General features: G+C 42.5%; 1 protein-coding gene across 2 annotated transcripts in view; it reads right to left on the bottom strand.

Moving 5' to 3' along the window:
• The window catches only part of EPHA3 (EPH receptor A3), a 508,285-nt gene extending 496,772 nt beyond the window's left edge, over nt 1-11,513 (bottom strand). For both annotated transcript variants that reach the window (XM_077294091.1, XM_077294092.1), the window contains exon 1: nt 11,331-11,513. In XM_077294091.1, the coding sequence (XP_077150206.1) occupies nt 11,331-11,415 (85 nt within the window). In that variant the 5' untranslated portion in view covers nt 11,416-11,513. The remainder of the gene's footprint in view (nt 1-11,330) is intronic.
• Between the last annotated feature and the right edge of the window lie 8,536 nt (nt 11,514-20,049).

The raw sequence follows: 20,049 nt of genomic DNA, 5'->3' as shown, positions 1-20,049 counted from the left end.
GCACACAGCCTTAGGCTGCCGTCACACTAGCGAGTTTTACGGACGTATGAGCTCCGAAAATACATCCATAAAAAACGCATTACACACGGCCCAATTATTCTCTATGGGGCTGCTCCTATCAGCCGTATATTACACATCCGTAATATACAGTCTTTTACGGCCGTAGAAAATCGCAGCATGCTGCGTTTGTCAGCGTATTGAGCAAAAAAAAACGCCAATGAAAGTCTATGGGGGCGAGAAAAATACGGATTACACACGGACCAGCAGTGTGACTTGTGAGAAATACGCAGCGGTGTTCTATAGAAAAGCCGGTAATTCAATTGCCGGCTTTTCATTTCTCCTGCACAAACCCGACAGGATATGAGACATGGTTTACATACAGTAAACCATCTCATATCCCCTTTTTTTTTGCATATTCCACACTACGAATGTTAGTAGTGTGTATGTGCAAAATTTGGGCACTGTAGCTGCTAAAATAAAGGGTTAAATCGCGGAAAAAATTGGCGTGGGCTCCCGCGCAATTTTCTCCGCCAGAGCGGTAAAGCCAGTGACTGAGGACAGATATTAATAGCCTAGAGAGAGTCCATGGTTATTGGCCCCCCCTGGCTGCAAACATCTGCCCCCAGCCACCCCAGAAAAGGCACATCTGGAAGATGCGCCTATTCTGGCACTTGGCCACTCTCTTCCCACTCCCGTGTAGCGGTAGGATATGGGGTAATGAAGGGTTAATGCCACCTTGCTATTGTAAGGTGACATTAAGCCAGATTATTAATGGAGAGGCGTCAATTATGACACCTATCCATTATTAATCCAATTGTCTGAAAGGGTTAAAAAACACACACACACGTTATTAAGAAGTATTTTAATGAAATAAACAAACAGGTTGTTTTAGTATTTTATTGCTCTCTCAATCCATCAGGAAGACCCTCGCTTGGCAAAATAATAAACCAATAATATACATACCCTCTGATGAACTGTCAGGTCCCACGAAGTAAATCCATCTGAAGGGGTTAAATCATTTTACAGCCAGGAGCTGCGCTAAAGCACTGCTCGTGGCTGTAAAAACCCCGGGTGCTGAAAGGAAAGCTGGGTGATCTGTACTTACATTGAGTCGCGGTGAGGCGCCCTCTGCTGGATGAACTCATATGAACTCGAGCGTGGGAACTTTTCCAAGGCTCCAGTTCATGAGTTCATCCACCAAAGGGCGCCTCACCGCGACTCAATGTAAGTACAGATCACCCAGCTTTCCTTTCAGCACCCGGGGTTACAGCCACGAGCGAGTGCTTTATGGGATATAGGAGAGATACACTCTTTGGGGCTTTATTGTTTTTAAGTAAAATAATGCTGTAGGTTTTCCTGCAGTCCTATGTAAAACCACAGTTAACACGCTGCTACATGGCAATGACTCCTGTTGTACTTTTCTCTCTGCGGACTGATAGGTAACGTGTTCAGCCCTGCTACATCTGATGATATTGTCCTGTAGTTACACTAAATCCCTTAGATTGTGGATTATCGGCCATATATCGTCTTCTTCATCTACCTTCCCCCTCCCAAACACAATATTATTGGAACAATCCAGGCTGTCAGAGAAGCTTACATACATTTTCGGATAATCCTGTTAATTACTTGGGTCAAAAGTTAACTGTTAACGACGATCAACGAGGGGAAAATGGATGCCCTTAAGCAGACAGACCCGCAGACACACAGCGACTGCTATATACTCTATATACTGCGTATACACCGGAGGAACAAGGGCTTTGTGCGACTCCTCTGGATATTCCCTGCCTTGCTTCTTTAGGGGCTAGTAAGGGGCTTGTCGCCATGATGCCCCCCTGTGGAGGATGCTAATAATTACTTAGGCCATAATACCATTTAGATGTAGCAGAGCTGAATTTGTCACTTACACCGAGGTTCCATAATAAGAGTGACCAAAAAAAAATCACATAGGCTCAACCTAGAGTGTGAAACTTTCCACCGCCAGACTCGGCTCTGCTACATCTGTGTTAGGCTGGTTTCACACTTGCGTTTTTGTAAGCTGCGTTTTAGCGCTAAAAAACGCAAAAAAACGCATGCTTTTTTTTCCTATCCTTAACATTAAAAACGCATGCGTTTTTTCGCATGCATTTTGACGCGTTTTCGGCAACGCATGCGTTTTTTGACGCGTGCGTTCATTTGCAGAAATGCAACCTGTAGTAATTTCTAGCGGCTTTTTTTGCCGCAAAAAAACGCAGGCGTTTTTTCGCGGCAAAAAAATGCATTGCTGTCTATGTAAACGCATGTGTTTTTAAGCACATGCGTTTGTTTGCGTTAAAAACGCATGCGTTTTTATAGAAAAACACAAGAAAACACACAAAAAAACAAGAAAACCCTAACCCTAACCATAGGGATCCAAACCCTAACCCTAACCCTAACCCTAAGGTTAGGATCCCTAGTAACCCTAGGGATCCTAACCCTAACCGGATCCTAACCCTTAGGGTTAGGGTTAGGGTTAGGATCCCTAGGGTAACGGTTAGGGTTAGGATCCCTAGTAACCCTAGTAATACTAACCCTAACCCTAGCCCTAGGGATCCTAACCCTAACCCTTAGGGTTAGGGTTAGGATCCTAACCCTTAGGGTTAGGGTTAGGATCCCTAGGGTTATGGTTAGGGGTAGGGTTAGGATCCCAAGGGTTATGGTTAGGGGTAGGGTTAGGGGTAGGGTTAGGGTTAGGATCCCAAGGGTTATGGTTAGGGTTAGGGGTAGGGTTAGGGGTAGGGTTAGGATCCCAAGGGTTATGGTTAGGGTTAGGGGTAGGGTTAGGGTTAGGATCCCAAGGGTTATGGTTAGGGTTAGGGGTAGGGTTAGGATCCCAAGGGTTATGGTTAGGGTTAGGGGTAGGGTTAGGTTTAGGGGTAGGGTTAGGGTTAGGATCCCAAGGGTTATGGTTAGGGTTAGGGTTTGGATCCCTTTATCACCTTGATGGTGGGGGGTGGCTTATCAGTGACCTGGTGACCAGGACATTCTAATAAAAAGCTACCCCTAACCCTAACCCTAGGGATCCTAACCCTAACCCTAACCCTAACCCTAGCTAATTCTATTAATAGTGTGTTTTCTAGTTGATTTTGATGATTGGCAGCTGTCACACACTTCTCAGCATGCGTTTCAAAAACGCAAACACGGGAAAAATGCATGTAAACGCGGGAAAACGCCGCGTTTTGCCGCAATTTTTTTTTTGCCGCAAAAACGCATGCGTCTAAAAAACGCGGCGTTTTGCCATGTTTACATGCGTTTTTTTCACCACATGCGTTTTTTTTTTAAACGCTGTAGATCAAAACGCAAGTGTGAAACCAGCCTTATATAACTGTTAGCATTAATAGGACGTTCAGGAGAGAACATTGCTATAGAAAACCTACAACAGAAGCTTAGGCCTCATTCAGACGTGCGTTTTTCTCATACGTGTTGTATCTGTGTTTTTTACAGATGCAGCACACACCCACTATCATCTATGCCGCCGTTCACATGTGTGTGTTATTGAAAAAAAAAGCAGATTCGTGTCCATTTTTGACCAGTTAAACTCATACTCATTCAATCAAAAGTGTCTGGGTGTTGTCCGTTTATTTTACTTTATAATGGAAAGCCTTGGAAGCTTGTATTTTTTTTTGCATATAAAAATGGATCAAAATTGTAATCAGCAAAAAGATGAAAAATGGTTGGTTCTTTTCTGGTAAGGACGTGTGAATGAGGCTTTATTATACATGTACTATACACTGGTCTTACCAGCAATGATTCGTAATTAGATGGAAATTAAGCGTAATTACTGGGAATTTTAGATTTTCTTTCCAAACACGTTCATTACAGAATATCCAATGTACAGATATTGCAGTATGGAGATTATCCGGCACAATAGATCCTTCTATGAAATGCTTTCCCTAGGACGTGTCTGAGGACCGTCCTATGAATATTATAGTGCACTGAAAATAGCACCAGTTAGCAAACTCAGCTCTACTACATATTTTTTTCATATAATGAGGTCTCATCTAGATTTCGTTTTTGTTTGCCATATCAGAAAAAATTGACGACTGAATCGAATTTTAATCAATTTTTCGGCCCAAGTGCTGTCTGTGAAAAAAATGGACAGTGATGTTTTCAATGGGGTCGCACAGATAAGATTTTTTTCACTGACCAAATCTGTGTGTGAAAAAAAGTCACAGCCTGCAGCAGTGTCTGCCATAAATCGGATGAGACTTGCCCATTCAAGTCTATGGGAGCATAGAATATCGGACACCATACGGAGCCACAATATAATATCCGATTTTTACGGATCCATTGCAACGTCTTTAACATAGGAAACTGTAAATGGTTAATAGCTGCTGTCAAAAAAGGATTGTATACAGATGACGAGTGGGAAAAAAAATTAAGTTGTGGATGAAACTCTGAACGATTTTTTTTATACGCCTGTGTCCTACCCTCAGTGTGAGGATCATTTTTCTCCTATCCACAAGGGCTATTCAGACATCAGTGATTTTTTTTTTTTTTACATTAAAAAGTGAACATCAGTGTTTTGGATCAGATTTTCATCATTGTTTGGGCAGAGTTTCATTAGTTTTTCTCATATGCAAAAAAAAAAAATAAAAATCTGATGGAGATTTCTGAAGCTTCTATCAGTCACTGAAAACCGGACAGAACAAAGATGGCGTCTGAGGGATGTACAAGTGATCACGGCCCCATAGAACTGCATGGGCGAGTGACTTGGATCAAAATCAACAAGTGTCTGTGATTTTGAGTGGACGTTCGGTCTGTAAAAACACACGGGTATGTGACCAGCATCATAGACTATATTCACTTTTGCACGTGGATTTCTAATAAAGTTTAAACTGAGGAGAACGGAGAGACAACTTTCTCCTGTTTACAGAATATAACTCCACGGTCACACACTGAGTATTTGGTGAGTTTTTACCTCAGTATTTGCAATCCAAAACCAGGGGAGGGACATAAATACAGAAGTGGTGATGTGTTTCTATTATAATTTTCCTCTGATTGATGCACTCCTGGTTTTGTCTACAAATACTGAGGTAAAATACTGACCAAATGAACTAATAGGTACAAGTCCTATATGTAAAAAACACGGATCGATCACGTATGAGAAAATAGTGACTTCTGAGTCAGTCATAAGGCAGTGAAAAGTGACAGCACTCGGAAGAAGCACGGACGCTTCACTGACCCATTTGAATGGGCAAATTTGATCCATGACTCAAATAAAAAAATGGACGTGTCTCCTACACTCAGGCAGCACGGACTTGTGAACGGCTCCATAGACTATCACAGGCAGTGAAAAGAGATGTCCGACAGGGAAAGTTTACACACCTGAAACTAACAGAATAGAAACATTAAGGAAATTTTCACGGGGCAGTATCGTTGTCAGTACATGTAGGCCCGAACCAGGGACCCAAAACACAGAAGAGATACAAATCTTTCTACTATACTTTAGTTCTCTCAGATTTACTCCCTGCAATGATGTAGCAGAGCTAAGTTGGCTGTTTGGCACAACTCATCCTAATATGACAATTCTGTATCTGTGATTTTCTTTCGGTAAACTTTGCTTAATCTCAGCATACCCTACTATCATGGCACCCAGCCAAGAGCCGCTTTACCCAACCGAAACAAATAATAAAGAAATCATTTTATAAACAGTCTTATCTGAGCCGAAAGTCTCATTGTCTCTTCCAGGCATTATGGTAATGCATTAAACAACATTATATTACTATAGAAAATTACTAATGGCGCATTGGATAATGCAAACTCCACTACACATGTATATCGTGTCTTATAATAACATATGTGCAGTATTAAATATTACTCCTAAAGAAGGTGCAATCACCTGGCCAATGGATAGAAGTAAGAAGTCAATATCTGGCTAATTAAGTGACTGTTCAGGGAACAATGGTGGCTAGTGGGAGGGGTGATGTGTTTTTAAGCCGTGAGAATAGCACTGAGGACCATCTGTTTTGACAGCAAGTGCACTTTACTGGGGGCATCCGTTACCCGCAGTCATGTTAGGAGTGTGGCTTTCATTCCTCTTTCACTTACCAATTCAGTGTAAATGGAATGGGCTGCCCACTCTGCTGAGACGGGCAGAGAGGAGGCAGGATGGGCAGAGAGGAGGCAGGATGGGCAGAGAGGGGACAGGATGGGCAGAGAGGAGGCAGGATGGGCAGAGAGGAGACAGGATGGGCAGAGAGGAGGCAGGATGGGCAGAGAGGAGGCAGGATGGGCAGAGAGGAGGCAGGATGGGCAGCGAGGCGGCAGGATGGGCAGAGAGGAGGCAGGATGGGCAGAGAGGAGGCAGGATGGGCAGAGAGGAGGCAGGATGGGCAGAGGAGGCAGGATGGGCAGAGGAGACAGGATGGGCAGAGAGGAGGCAGGATGGGCAGAGAGGAGGCAGGATGGGCAGAGAGGAGGCAGGATGGGCAGAGAGGAGGCAGGATGGGCAGAGGAAGCAGGATGGGCAGAGGAGGCAGGATGGGCAGAGAGGAGGCAGGATGGGCAGAGAGGAGGCAGGATGGGCAGAGAGGAGGCAGGAAGGGCAGAGAGGAGGCAGGGAGGGCAGAGAGGAGACAAGATGGGCAGAGAGGAGACAAGATGGGCAGAGAGGAGACAGGATGGGCAGAGAGGAGGCAGGATGGGCAGAGAGGAGGCAGGATGGGCAGAGAGGAGGCAGGATGGGCAGCGAGGAGGCAGGATGGGCAGAGAGGAGGCAGGATGGGCAGAGGAGGCAGGATGGGCAGAGGAGACAGGATGGGCAGAGAGGAGGCAGGATGGGCAGAGAGGAGGCAGGATGGGCAGAGGAGGCAGGATGGGCAGAGGAGGCAGGATGGGCAGAGAGGAGGCAGGATGGGCAGAGAGGAGGCAGGAAGGGCAGAGAGGAGGCAGGGAGGGCAGAGAGGAGACAAGATGGGCAGAGAGGAGACAAGATGGGCAGAGAGGAGACAGGATGGGCAGAGAGGAGACAGGATGGGCAGAGAGGAGGCAGGATGGGCAGAGAGGAGGCAGGATGGGCAGAGAGGTGAGAGGGCGGCCAGAGAGGAGAGAGGGCGGCCAGAGAGTAGGCAGGAAGGGCAGAGAGTAGGCAGGAATGGCAGAGAGGAGAGGGAAAGTCACACTCGCTGCAGTCTGCTTGGATTAATGATCTGGGCATTACGGGTGAATTTAATAAATGGACACATAATATGAGGTCAAAGTGACGTTTCTTACTAGTAAAGAACAGAACAATCTATTCCTCACATATACGGAATACACACCAATGTCACATTTGTGGTTAAACAGTGGTAGAGATATAGTAAAGTTGAGTTTGTCATTTGACACCATCTATTTCTAAATTGCAATGTGTTTTCTTCATTTTTCCATAGGAAAGTAGTAAACCCATTAGATTACTTTAAGTCGGGAGGGCTTTTGGTTTACAAAAGAAGGCGTAAAATGGAAAACTGAGCTCTGCTACATGTTTATGTATGAAAGAAAAATGTGATACCAAGATTTATACAATGTCATGTGTATGTATGCAATAATGTACATGCAGGGGCTTAGCATCATACATACTTATTGTAGGGAAGTTTGTCAGATGTAGCAGAGCTAAGTAAAAGCTATAACACAGCTAGTCATGGGCCATGGCATAACAAGGTGCATAATAAGCCTGCAAGAAAAGCAGCTAAATGTACGGCACACTGACTACATCGCCTCAACTCAGACCGTGTACTAGTGAAGTCTAAGAGAAACTAAATGACAAAGCCGGCTCTGCTATATATGTTTGTAAACTATTGATTGATCAATATGATGTTACTCAATATTTAAGAAAAATCACATTATCTATTATTTATCCATCATCTATCAATTTATTCAATATCTATCTATTCAATATCAAATTATCTAGTGAGTACAAAAAACAGCACTTGCCCAAATCGTGACTTTCAGATAGATCCCAGCATCCATCTCTCTCATATCTATCTATCTATCTATCTATCTATCTATCTATCTATCTAATCACATAACTATCATATATCCATCCATCTCAAACTATATCTATCTATAAATAGAAGTAAGGTCCTGTGTTAGGACACGGGCTAATAAAAGTCCCTTTTTGCTAAGTTTATTGGAGTGCTGCCTGCTTTTCTTTTTTATCCATCCTATGACCTGTTGAGGGTCTTGGAGGAGGCCTGGCACCCGACATCGAAATCATTTTGTGTGCTACTTTAATTTTTTTCATATACGGTATCTATCCAGCAAAAATAGCAGCACTCTAAACGTGGGATAGTAAAAAAACAAACTGTGGAGAATAGAGACCACAGTTTTATCACTGTCCCACGTCTGGTGTGCTGACAATTTTTGCTGTATGTTTATGGAAGCTATTGGGTCGGTACCTTAATGCTTGCACGCTTTGCAAAATCTGTTTTGTAAACTGCTGCTTTTTTCTATCCATCCTTCTATCTATCCCATATCTATCTATCTATTTAACTATCTATCGATGTATCTATTTATCTATCATCTATCTATATCTATCTATATCTATCTATTATCTATCTATCATCTATCTATCTATCTATTACCTATCTATCCAATATCTATCTATCATCTATCTATCATCTATCTATCATCTATCTATCTATTACCTATCTATCCAATATCTATCTATCATCTATCTATCTAATATCTATCAATTACCTATCTATCCAATATTTATCTATTTATCTATCATATATCTATCATCTATCAATCAATCTATTATCTATCGATTATCTATCATCTATCTATCCAATATCTATCTATCCATCTATCTATCTATCTATCTATCTATCTATCTATCTATCTATCATCAATCTGTCTGTACAATATCTATCTCTTATCTATCCCATATCCATCTATTTCATGTCTGCCTACCATACATTCACACTCCACGTAGCCCATACACCACTGTACAGACACGCTTGCAATGAATTCTTTGTACCAGGCAACTAACAAAAACATTAATCACAATTTCTCTAATTTTTGGCATCTAGCAGCACACGGTGGGGGAACCCTGCTAGAAACCTGCAAGCCTCCATTAACATTCCAGGCAAAAATGCTTCTACTTCTATAGTACCATGCAGCTCAGTGAGTGGAAAGGTAAAAAGTCTGTTTAGGATTTCCTGGAGAAGAGAACCATCCGTCAGCAGACTTTATGTATAAAATGTGCTAATATTTGACATTTTTGCCTTGGCTTTATCAGTGGTGAGCCGCGCTGTGCACAGTATCACAGGAGGGCACAATCCACCCAGGAATAATAGCTTCACTTAATTACAGAGGATTTACTCCTTCTCCAGTGTTTGCCTGGTAATTCCTTCGCTGCAGATCAGCCTCACACAGGGCTAGCCCTCTCTCTCTGCTTACTAGACTTTCAGATTGTTTTAGGCAGATGCCTACTGACTGCAGATAAGAGTCACAAGGCTGAGGCTATAGGCTGAGGTCAGAGTATTACAATATTAATTGTGGATGTAGCAGAGTTAAACTGCTCATCTGTATGTTCTGTGCATAGTGATAAATCACCGAGCGAAGAGAACTGACAAATGACAACTTGGCTGTACTGACAAATTGTTTTGGTACATAGGAGATGTAGTATAGATGAGTTTGTCAGGGCAGCAGAGCTGAGTGACATTTTGCACAACTGGTAGCGATATTTATTCAATATTTATCCTATATGTTTGATTATATAGCACCAACATAATCTGCAGCGCGGTACAGAGACTGCCATTACTCACTGTTCACTTTATATCATATAAATCCCCTAACAGTATGTCTTATATCACAATGTATCCGCAGCGTTCTGCAGGACTTCAGAAGTTTACTTTAGTTTTTCTACATTCTATAAATATCTGATTAACAAGTTCAGCACTGACATATACCCATGTGTGGGTGCCAAGCACGTTATATACTAATATACTGTATATTTATCATGTAATGGAGCTAACAGGACACAGGAGTAAATGCCATATACCAGGCCACTGTATAAAGCATACAGTATACACGCCAACACTGATCGCCTATAACAAAGCACTCCTTTCCATTCATGTATACACCAAGCATGAGGGGAATTAATATCAATGGGAGAATACACATGAAGAACGAAGCTAAGATAGAAGCTCATCAGTGGGGCAGAGCCGAGGTTGTCATGTGGCAGAGCTCGTGTACATATCACAAAGTGGCAATGTACACTTAACGCCAACAAGAAAAAGTTACATAGATACAAACTTTATTATTTGTTGTGGCTTATGTAATCTTGAAGAAGTTACTATATAAACTGCTAATAAACATCCTAACAACTGTGATACATGCACACAGCACTATATACACGGGTACAAATGCAAAATCACTATATTAAAATGGAAAACTAAACACACTAAAGACCTAACTACAGTCTATATGTTCTATGTATCTTCTACATCTTTATCTCTATAGCTATATCTTATGTCTGTATATCTATATATCTATAAGTCTTTCTAATCAATATCTATCATATGTATTCTCTAAATATGTATTTTATGTGTCTATGAATCTATTTATGAATCTATCTATCTATAGCATCTAATATCTATCAAATCTGTAACTCTTTTTATCTATCCAATATCTCTCTACCTACTGTATCTATCTATTATCTATCTATCTAGTATGTATCTATTATCTCTTTATCTATAGATCTATGTATCTATCGATGTATCTATCTATTTATCTATCTATCTATCTATCTATCTATCTATCTATCTATCTATCTATCTATGTATCTATCTATCATCTTTATATCTATTATCTATCTATTATATATCTATCTAGTATCTATATATTATCTATCTATATATCTATCGATCTGTTATCTCTCATCTTTCTATCTATTATCATTTTATCTATCCTCTATTTATCTTCCTAGTCCTGGCTATGACATGTAATCCCAGAGCCAACATTGGATGATAAAGTTGCAGTCCGGTGGTAGCAGCAGCCCATCCTGACCTTGGCTATTAGTCAGTTCGCCTGATAGACTATATAGCAGTTCACACTTAAAGCCACATAATCAACAAATTATTTTGACTTAAAAGTACTAAAAACTCATCTAGGGGATCTCAAACTTAGAAAAACAACAGCAGACAAGCATCAGGAGACTGTATATAGTAAAGTCCCCAGCGCGGGCAGAGGCGGCGCAGGTCGCGGAGCTGTCCCTTTAAATAGTGTACCCTATGTAGCAGACGGACACATGCTGGGGTCCCGGCGTCCTGCATACACCGGAGTTCTGCATACACCGGAGCTAATAATGCAGCTCTCCGGGTGTCTCTTACCTTCATTGGGAGGATGCGGGGAGACTTGTGCGGAGAGGGACGCGGCGGCCAGGAGGCAGAGCACGGCGCACAGCTGACAGTCCATGGTTGGCCAGTGCCGGGGCTGGAAGCAGGCGCATAGTCCTAGCTCCGGCGCTGAGGACGGGCTGGCTCCATGCTCTCCCGCAGCCTGATGATGGCAAGTTTGACACTGGAGCTGAGGAGGAGCCTGCTGCTGCCTGTGCTGCTCCGGCCCCCGGGCCGCCCCGGGTCCTACACTCCGCCGGCTAGCCTCTGGTGCCAGCTAGCCTCTGGTGCCAGCAGCCCCTGGTGCCAGCCTGTACAGTCCCTGCCCGCCGGGGGACGATTACTTCACCTGCTGCTGCTGCCATCAGGAAATTAGGAGCGGTTTATGGCTCCTGTGTCTTGTAGGGTGCAGCTTGGTTCACCAATGCACAAGGACAGAGGAATGGAGGGGTTATTGTCAGGGAGCTGATACCTGGGGACTGGATTATAGAAGGTTTTACAGGATGTCAGTATAGGTGGAAATATACCTACGTGTGTCTGTATAATATATAGTAATGATATATAGGAATATAAAGTGCAGTAACAGCACACGGGATAGTCCGGTGTTACTTTCCAAGACCTTTGCTAACCTAATTGAATATCCGCTATAGTCTCAAAACTAACCTGTAAACTACCAAGGAATCTGCAAGAATCAGTCCCATAAAAGAGGACCTGCTACCTGGTCAACAGGGGGCAGTATTTGCTCTTATTTTATTCCTGCTGCTCCCCTATAGCGATGTGGGTCTTTATATCTAGTCCTGTTTGTGGCTTTTATGCTTTTTTGATCATTTACCCTATGCAGTTTCCATGTACTGTACCTATAACGCACTACAGGGTACATGTTCATTTTGTTTTTTTTCTTAGGTTTCATCTGTGAAATGGCCACAGTGTGAACGTGCTCTTACACACCGCACGTATACCAACTTATGCTCCGGCTCATTTAATTGGTTTTGCTGCAGTTTCTTGTACTTTGTACAAACTGGAGTGTGGCCCCCTTTCTGAGCTAAGTATCTCATCAGAATAGCTTCCCATGGACGGGTGTGTTAGTCGGGCCCCGTCCTGCTCTGCCCTTATTCACATTGAGGTCGGCTGACACAAGGTCAGGTTTTCATACTAGAGACCACTTAGGACCATCCTGATGGGTGCACCTTGTTGTAGTGGGATGGCTTTTATGCTTTTTTGATCAAAATTGTTTTGCCTAAGTGCCCTATATTATTTACATGCACTATTACTACTGCTCTTTGTTTTTTTAACTCATTTTATGGTTTTTATGTTCCATGGGACTCCTGTGAGCCGCACCCACATGGTAGAGACCAAAAAATTTGCACTAATTTAATTAAAAAGGTCAATTTCTCTGGAATCACATGGCAGATTATACGGATAAAATAATGAAAAAAGCAGACTCAAAACTTGCCACTTTTGAGAGGTCCTCTTTAAGGACAAGCACTAACATACTAAACATTAGATGCAATGTGACGGCAAGAGTGCCGGCTATACTGGTATTTATTTGTACTGTGATTTGTAGCTTTTGTAGCTCTATCTATCTATAACATATCTATCTACTGGCGGACACAGACAGAAAAGGGCCCCTGTGCAAGAACAATATATGGGCCCTTTGCAGCCCAAGAGATCCTAAAAATTCAAAATTGCACCAGCTCTGGAGGTAAAAATGGTCCCGTTACCTCCTGGGCCCCTGTGTGGCTGAACAAGGTGCACCAATGATATGTCCGTCCCTGCATCTATCATTCATCCATCTATCTGCGTATTTAACTATCAATCTACCTATCATCTATCTATCTATCTATCTATCTATCTATCTATCTATCTATCTATCTATCTATCCAGTGTCGGACTGGAGTGACAAGGGCCCACCAGTAATATTGACTTTGGGGGCCCACATTTCACCTGCATACAAATATTATACTACCCTCATTCACAGATTTACCTATATCTCTATATAATAATAAACTAAGTAGTTTGGTTAATGAATAATGAGATGCTGCTTTTTCTGTACAGAGTAAATCATGTGAATTATGCCAAGTACTGCCCATACAGTGGGGTTGGGGACCCAGATCTGCACAGGGGCCCACCTGGGGATTCCACTGTTACCCTGTGGGCCAGTCCGAGCCTCTATCTATCTATCTATCTATCTATCTATCTATCTATCTATCTACAGTATCTATCTACTTATTATCTATCCGTCCGTCCATCCATCCATCTATCTATCATCTATCTATCATCTGTCAGTCCATCCGTACATCTATCTATCTATCTATCTATCTATCTATCTATCTATCTATCTATCTATCTATCTACCTGTCTATCTATTTGTCTACCTACCTATTGATTCACGCTTCCAATCCATTGATTTTACTGAAATTACTGTGCTATAAATGAGATGGGATGCTGCATGAATAATGCCAATCCAGGGATGGATAATCTGGCAGGATAATTACTTTTTGTATACAGCTATTCATAAATTATTGTGTTAAAGAAGAGTCACAACTAGGAGCTGATACAAGGAAACATCTGCAGAGGTCTCTCCTGCTCTGAATCCAGGGTCTCTAGCTGCTTCGCTGGAAAATGAAGCAAAACAATAACAGTTCTTGAAGCAGACGGGGGAAGCCCGGAGCAGCCTGTAAACTTCTCAGTTGTCGTAAATAATCTATATACTCCTCTCTATGTGCACAGTATATAGAAGTTACAGATATTACGGTACCGACCCTTACAGTAACCAAGAACTCATGTATAGCTTTGTGAAAACTGTAGACCCAGTGTATCCCATCCTGTCCGCCGGCACCATATGTTATAATACCTGACGACTGTCAAGCAGTTTTATAGCTTATTTCAGGTTTGGCTAATCCATGAATGTCACGTTCATAAATAACATAATTTCTGTGCAGGAACATAACAAATAAATCACTAAAAATCCATCAATTTTTACCAGTAAAAAGCAGGAATACAGATAAAATATTCACCCGTCACAGTTTTCTTAGCATCCAGGCAGTAGACAAACAACCATAATAAAACTTTAATAAATTACAGATCCATATTTTAGGATTCATCACAGTGGTGAACCAAAGCTGAACCCTAATGGAGGATTTGTGAAATGAAAACTATTTAGCAATCGCAAAAATGAATAAAATACAATTAAGTAGATTATATGTTCAAAAGTTTCAAATATAATAATACAAAAAAAGCCCTAATTTTATTGTTATTATAGCATATACTGTATATATTACTAATAAATAATAATATATACTATATTAATTTACAATACAAACACATTGAGGCACATTTATAAAAAGTGCCATTTACCAACTTTTTAATTTATTAATTCTTTAAAAACCTTGTTCTTAATATTGCAGAATATGGTTTCCTACAGATTTTTGCTGTAGAACATATTTCAATAGTGCGACTTATTAGGCTAGCACTTTCTCTGACTTATCGGCTCAGGACATGTGTGATATCTGATGTTTATATGGTAGGTTAGTGCTCTGTACTTTGTAATCATTCTGTTTTTCATTGATTCTGAGATTTAAGGTAGAAAGAAGACATAAGCATGGCTCAAAGCATGGCCATCTAACTAGTCTCCTATATACACATCCCATCCCCAGGATCTGCCATAATCTGTAATATTACTGTAAATTAGCGCTCCATATTCTGACTTGCTGAGATTATAATTTTACATATTATATAAGGTTTTGGTTAACCAATGTCAGGTCCCCATGTATTATGTGAACTCAGGAGCTGAACCTGCATAATTCCCAGCAGATGATGGCTGTGTTACACAGCTGGCATCTGACACATCAGTGAGCGGAGCTGAGCTCTGCTATTAACACCTTAAACGCTGCTGACAATCTTTAAAGAGGGCAGTCCAGGGGGCATGGCTTTCCACATGACCATCGCCCCCCTGTGATGAGATTTCGTGGTGCCAATGAGTTTCCATGGCAGATAACACTGGTCAACGCAATTTTTCTGGCAAAAGGTTTTAAAACATATTTTAAGTCAATTTTGGCTGTTGATTACGAATATGAACTCCATTTTTGGCTATCACATCAGGATTTTGAGATATTTTCAATTTTTGATGAAAATGTTTTATGATAAAAACACTTGGTTTTCGATACTAAATTGTATATTTTTAATCAAATCATAACAAAGATTACACAGTCTATGTACAGCAAATCAAATATACAGTACTTACAGAATTAAACTACAAAATATAAAAACACATATATATGGCACACAGATGAATGACAAATGGCGGTTATTTGAACCTTCTTCTCTTGGCTGATCTGTGATGTACAGCTTCTGGGTTGTCGCTCAACAAGCTCCAGCAATAGTCAGCCATCATATGTGAGTCCCACCGGCCTTGATACCGTTCTTCCATTGTTTTAATGTCCTGATGAAAATGCTCCCCTTGTTCCTCGCTCACATCCCCAAGGTTCTCTAGGAAAAAAGTCCAAATGACTGTGTAAATAGAGAATCTTGATACTCATTCTACATCCAAGATTTCACAGACTCATTAGTGTTGTGAATTTGCTTTCTGCTCCCTCTAGTGGTTACTAGTTTTTTGACTCTGGTTTTTCTGTCATTCCTTTTATCCGCACCTGGGTCGTTAGTTAGGGGTGTTGCTATATAAGCTCCCTGGACCTTCAGTTCTATGCCTGGCAACGTAGTTATCAGAGCTAGTCTGCTGTGCTCTTGTCTACTGATCCTGGTTCCAGTTGTATCAGCTAAGTCTGCCTTTTGCTTTTTGCTTTTGTTTTGGTTTTGTATTTTTGTCCAGCTTGTTCCTAATCTGTATCCTGACCTTTGCTGGAAGCTCTAGGGGGCTGGTGTTCTCCCCCCGGACCGTTAGACGGTTCGGGGGTTCTTGAATTTCCAGTGTGGATTTTGATAGGGTTTTTGTTGACCATATAAGTTACCTTTCTTTATTCTGCTATCAGTAAGCGGGCCTCTCTGTGCTAAACCTGGTTCATTTCTGTGTTTGTCATTTCCTCTTACCTAACCGTCATTATTTGTGGGGGGCTTCTATCCAGCTTTGGGGTCCCCTTCTCTGGAGGCAAGAAAGGTCTTTGTTTTCCTCTACTAGGGGTAGCTAGATTCTCCGGCTGGCGCGTGTCATCTAGAATCAACGTAGGAATGATCCCCGGCTACTTCTAGTGTTGGCGTTAGGAGTAGATATATGGTCAACCCAGTTACCACTGCCCTATGAGCTGGATTTTTGTACTCTGCAGACTTCCACGTTCCTCTGAGACCCTCGCCATTGGGGTCATAACAGTTTGCCAGGCCGATTATTAAATGTTTAATGCATTGCAGAAGAGGGATTATAAGAAAGAAGATTCTGAGTTTTTTTTTTCTTCTTCCCCTTTACCTCAGAGTGGCTATGCTTGCTGCAGACATGAATGTCCAGACCTTGATTACAAGTGTGGACCAGCTGGCTACTCGTGTGCAGGGCATACAAGACTATGTTATCAGAAATCCTAGGTCAGAACCTAAAATACCGATTCCTGAACTGTTTTCCGGAGACAGGTTTAAGTTTAGGAATTTCGTGAATAATTGTAAATTGTTTTTGTCCCTGAGACCCTGTTCATCTGGAGATTCTGCTCAGGAAGTAAAAATTGTGATTTCGTTCTTACGGGGCGACCCTCAGGATTGGGCTTTTTCGCTGGCGCCAGGAGATCCGGCATTGGCTGATCTTGATGCGTTTTTTCTGGCGCTCGGTTTACTTTATGAGGAACCCAATCTTGAGATTCAGGCAGAAAAGGCCTTGCTGGCTATGTCTCAGGGGCAGGACGAGGCTGAAGTGTATTGCCAAAAATTTCGGAAATGGTCCGTGCTGACACATTGGAACGAGTGTGCACTCGCCGCTAATTTTAGAAATGGCCTTTCTGAAGCCATTAAGAATGTTATGGTGGGTTTTCCCATTCCCACAGGTCTGAATGATACTATGGCACTGGCTATTCAAATTGACCGGCGGTTGCGGGAGCGCAAAACCGCAAATTCCCTCATGGTGTTGTCTGAACAGACACCTAATTCGGTGCAATGTGATAGAAAAACCGCAAATTCCCTCTTGGTGTTGTCTGAACAGACACCTGATTTAATGCAATGTGATAGAATCCTGACTAGAAATGAGCGGAAAATTCATAGACGCCGGAATGGCTTGTGCTACTACTGTGGTGATTCTACACATGTTATCTCAGCATGCTCTAAACGTATAGCTAAGGTTGTTAGTCCTGTCACCGTTGGTAATTTGCAACCTAAATTTATTCTGTCTGTAACTTTGATTTGCTCACTGTCATCTTATCCTGTCATGGCGTTTGTAGATTCAGGTGCTGCCCTGAGTCTTATGGATCTCTCATTTGCTAAGCGCTGTGGTTTTACTCTTGAACCATTAGAAAATCCTATTCCTCTTAGGGGTATTGATGCTACACCATTGGCAGCAAATAAACCGCAGTATTGGACACAGGTTACCATGTGCATGACTCCTGAACACCGCGAGGTGATACGTTTCCTGGTTTTACATAAAATGCATGATTTGGTTGTTTTAGGGCTGCCATGGTTACAGACCCATAATCCAGTCCTGGACTGGAAGGCTATGTCAGTCTCAAGTTGGGGCTGTCGTGGTATTCATGGGGATTCCCTGCCTGTGTCTATTGCTTCTTCTACGCCTTCGGAAGTTCCGGAGTATTTGTCTGATTATCAGGATGTCTTCAGTGAGTCTGAGTCCAGTGCACTGCCTCCTCATAGGGACTGTGACTGTGCTATAGATTTGATCCCAGGCAGTAAATTTCCTAAGGGAAGACTGTTTAATCTGTCGGTACCTGAACATACCGCTATGCGTTCATATATCAAGGAGTCTCTGGAGAAAGGACATATTCGTCCGTCTTCTTCCCCTCTTGGTGCGGGATTCTTTTTTGTGGCAAAAAAGGACGGATCTTTGAGACCTTGTATTGATTATCGGCTTTTAAATAAGATCACTGTCAAATTTCAGTATCCTTTACCGCTGTTGTCTGACTTGTTTGCCCGGATTAAGGGTGCCAAGTGGTTCACCAAGATAGACCTTCGTGGTGCGTACAACCTTGTGCGCATTAAGCAAGGTGATGAATGGAAAACCGCATTCAATACGCCCGAAGGTCATTTTGAGTACTTGGTGATGCCTTTTGGGCTCTCCAATGCGCCTTCAGTTTTTCAGTCCTTTATGCATGACATTTTCCGGAAGTATCTGGATAAATTTTTGATTGTTTATCTGGATGATATTTTGGTTTTTTCTGATAATTGGGATTCGCATGTGGAGCAGGTCAGGTTGGTCTTTAAAATTTTGCGTGAAAATTCTTTGTTTGTCAAGGGCTCAAAGTGTCTCTTTGGTGTACAGAAGGTTCCCTTTCTGGGGTTCATTTTTTCCCCTTCTGCTGTGGAGATGGACCCAGTCAAGGTCCGAGCTATTCTTGATTGGACTCAGCCCTCGTCAGTTAAGAGTCTTCAGAAGTTCTTGGGCTTCGCTAACTTCTACCGTCGTTTTATCGCTAATTTTTCTAGCATTGTGAAACCTTTGACGGATATGACCAAGAAGGGCTCCGATGTAGCTAACTGGGCTCCTGCTGCCGTGGAGGCTTTCCAGGAGTTGAAACGCCGGTTTACTTCGGCGCCTGTTTTGTGCCAGCCTGACGTCTCACTTCCCTTTCAGGTTGAGGTGGATGCTTCGGAGATTGGGGCAGGGGCCGTTTTGTCGCAGAGAGGCCCTGGTTGCTCTGTTATGAAACCTTGTGCCTTTTTCTCTAGGAAGTTTTCGCCTGCCGAGCAAAATTATGATGTGGGCAATCGGGAGTTGTTGGCCATGAAATGGGCATTTGAGGAGTGGCGTCATTGGCTCGAGGGTGCTAAGCATCGTGTGGTGGTCTTGACTGATCACAAAAATCTGATGTATCTCGAGTCTGCTAAACGCCTTAATCCGAGACAGGCCCGCTGGTCATTGTTTTTCTCCCGCTTTGATTTTGTTGTCTCGTATTTACCAGGTTCAAAGAATGTGAAGGCCGATGCTCTTTCTAGGAGCTTTGTGCCTGATGCTCCTGGAGTCGCTGATCCTGTTGGTATTCTTAAAGATGGAGTTATCTTGTCAGCTATTTCTCCGGATCTGCGACGTGTGTTGCAGAGATTTCAGGCTGATAGGCCTGAGTCTTGTCCACCTGACAGACTGTTTGTCCCGGATAAGTGGACCAGCAGAGTCATTTCCGAGGTTCATTCCTCGGTGTTGGCAGGTCACCCGGGAATTTTTGGCACCAGAGATCTGGTGGCCAGGTCCTTTTGGTGGCCTTCCTTGTCAAGGGATGTGCGGTCATTTGTGCAGTCCTGTGGGACTTGTGCTCGAGCTAAGCCTTGCTGTTCTCGTGCCAGCGGTTTGCTCTTGCCCTTGCCTGTCCCGAAGAGACCTTGGACACATATCTCCATGGATTTCATTTCTGATCTTCCGCTATCTCAGGGCATGTCCGTTATCTGGGTGATATGTGATCGCTTCTCCAAGATGGTCCATTTGGTTCCTTTGCCTAAGCTGCCTTCCTCTTCCGATCTTGTTCCTGTGTTTTTCCAGAACGTGGTTCGTTTGCACGGCATCCCTGAGAATATTGTGTCAGACAGAGGATCCCAGTTCGTTTCCAGGTTCTGGCGATCCTTT

This window comes from Ranitomeya variabilis, chromosome 3, assembly GCF_051348905.1.
Source record: "Ranitomeya variabilis isolate aRanVar5 chromosome 3, aRanVar5.hap1, whole genome shotgun sequence".
Taxonomy (NCBI): Eukaryota; Metazoa; Chordata; class Amphibia; order Anura; family Dendrobatidae; genus Ranitomeya; species Ranitomeya variabilis.
The sequence above is the reverse complement of the archived record's forward strand: the minus strand, read 5'-3'. Positions and strand labels throughout refer to the sequence as shown.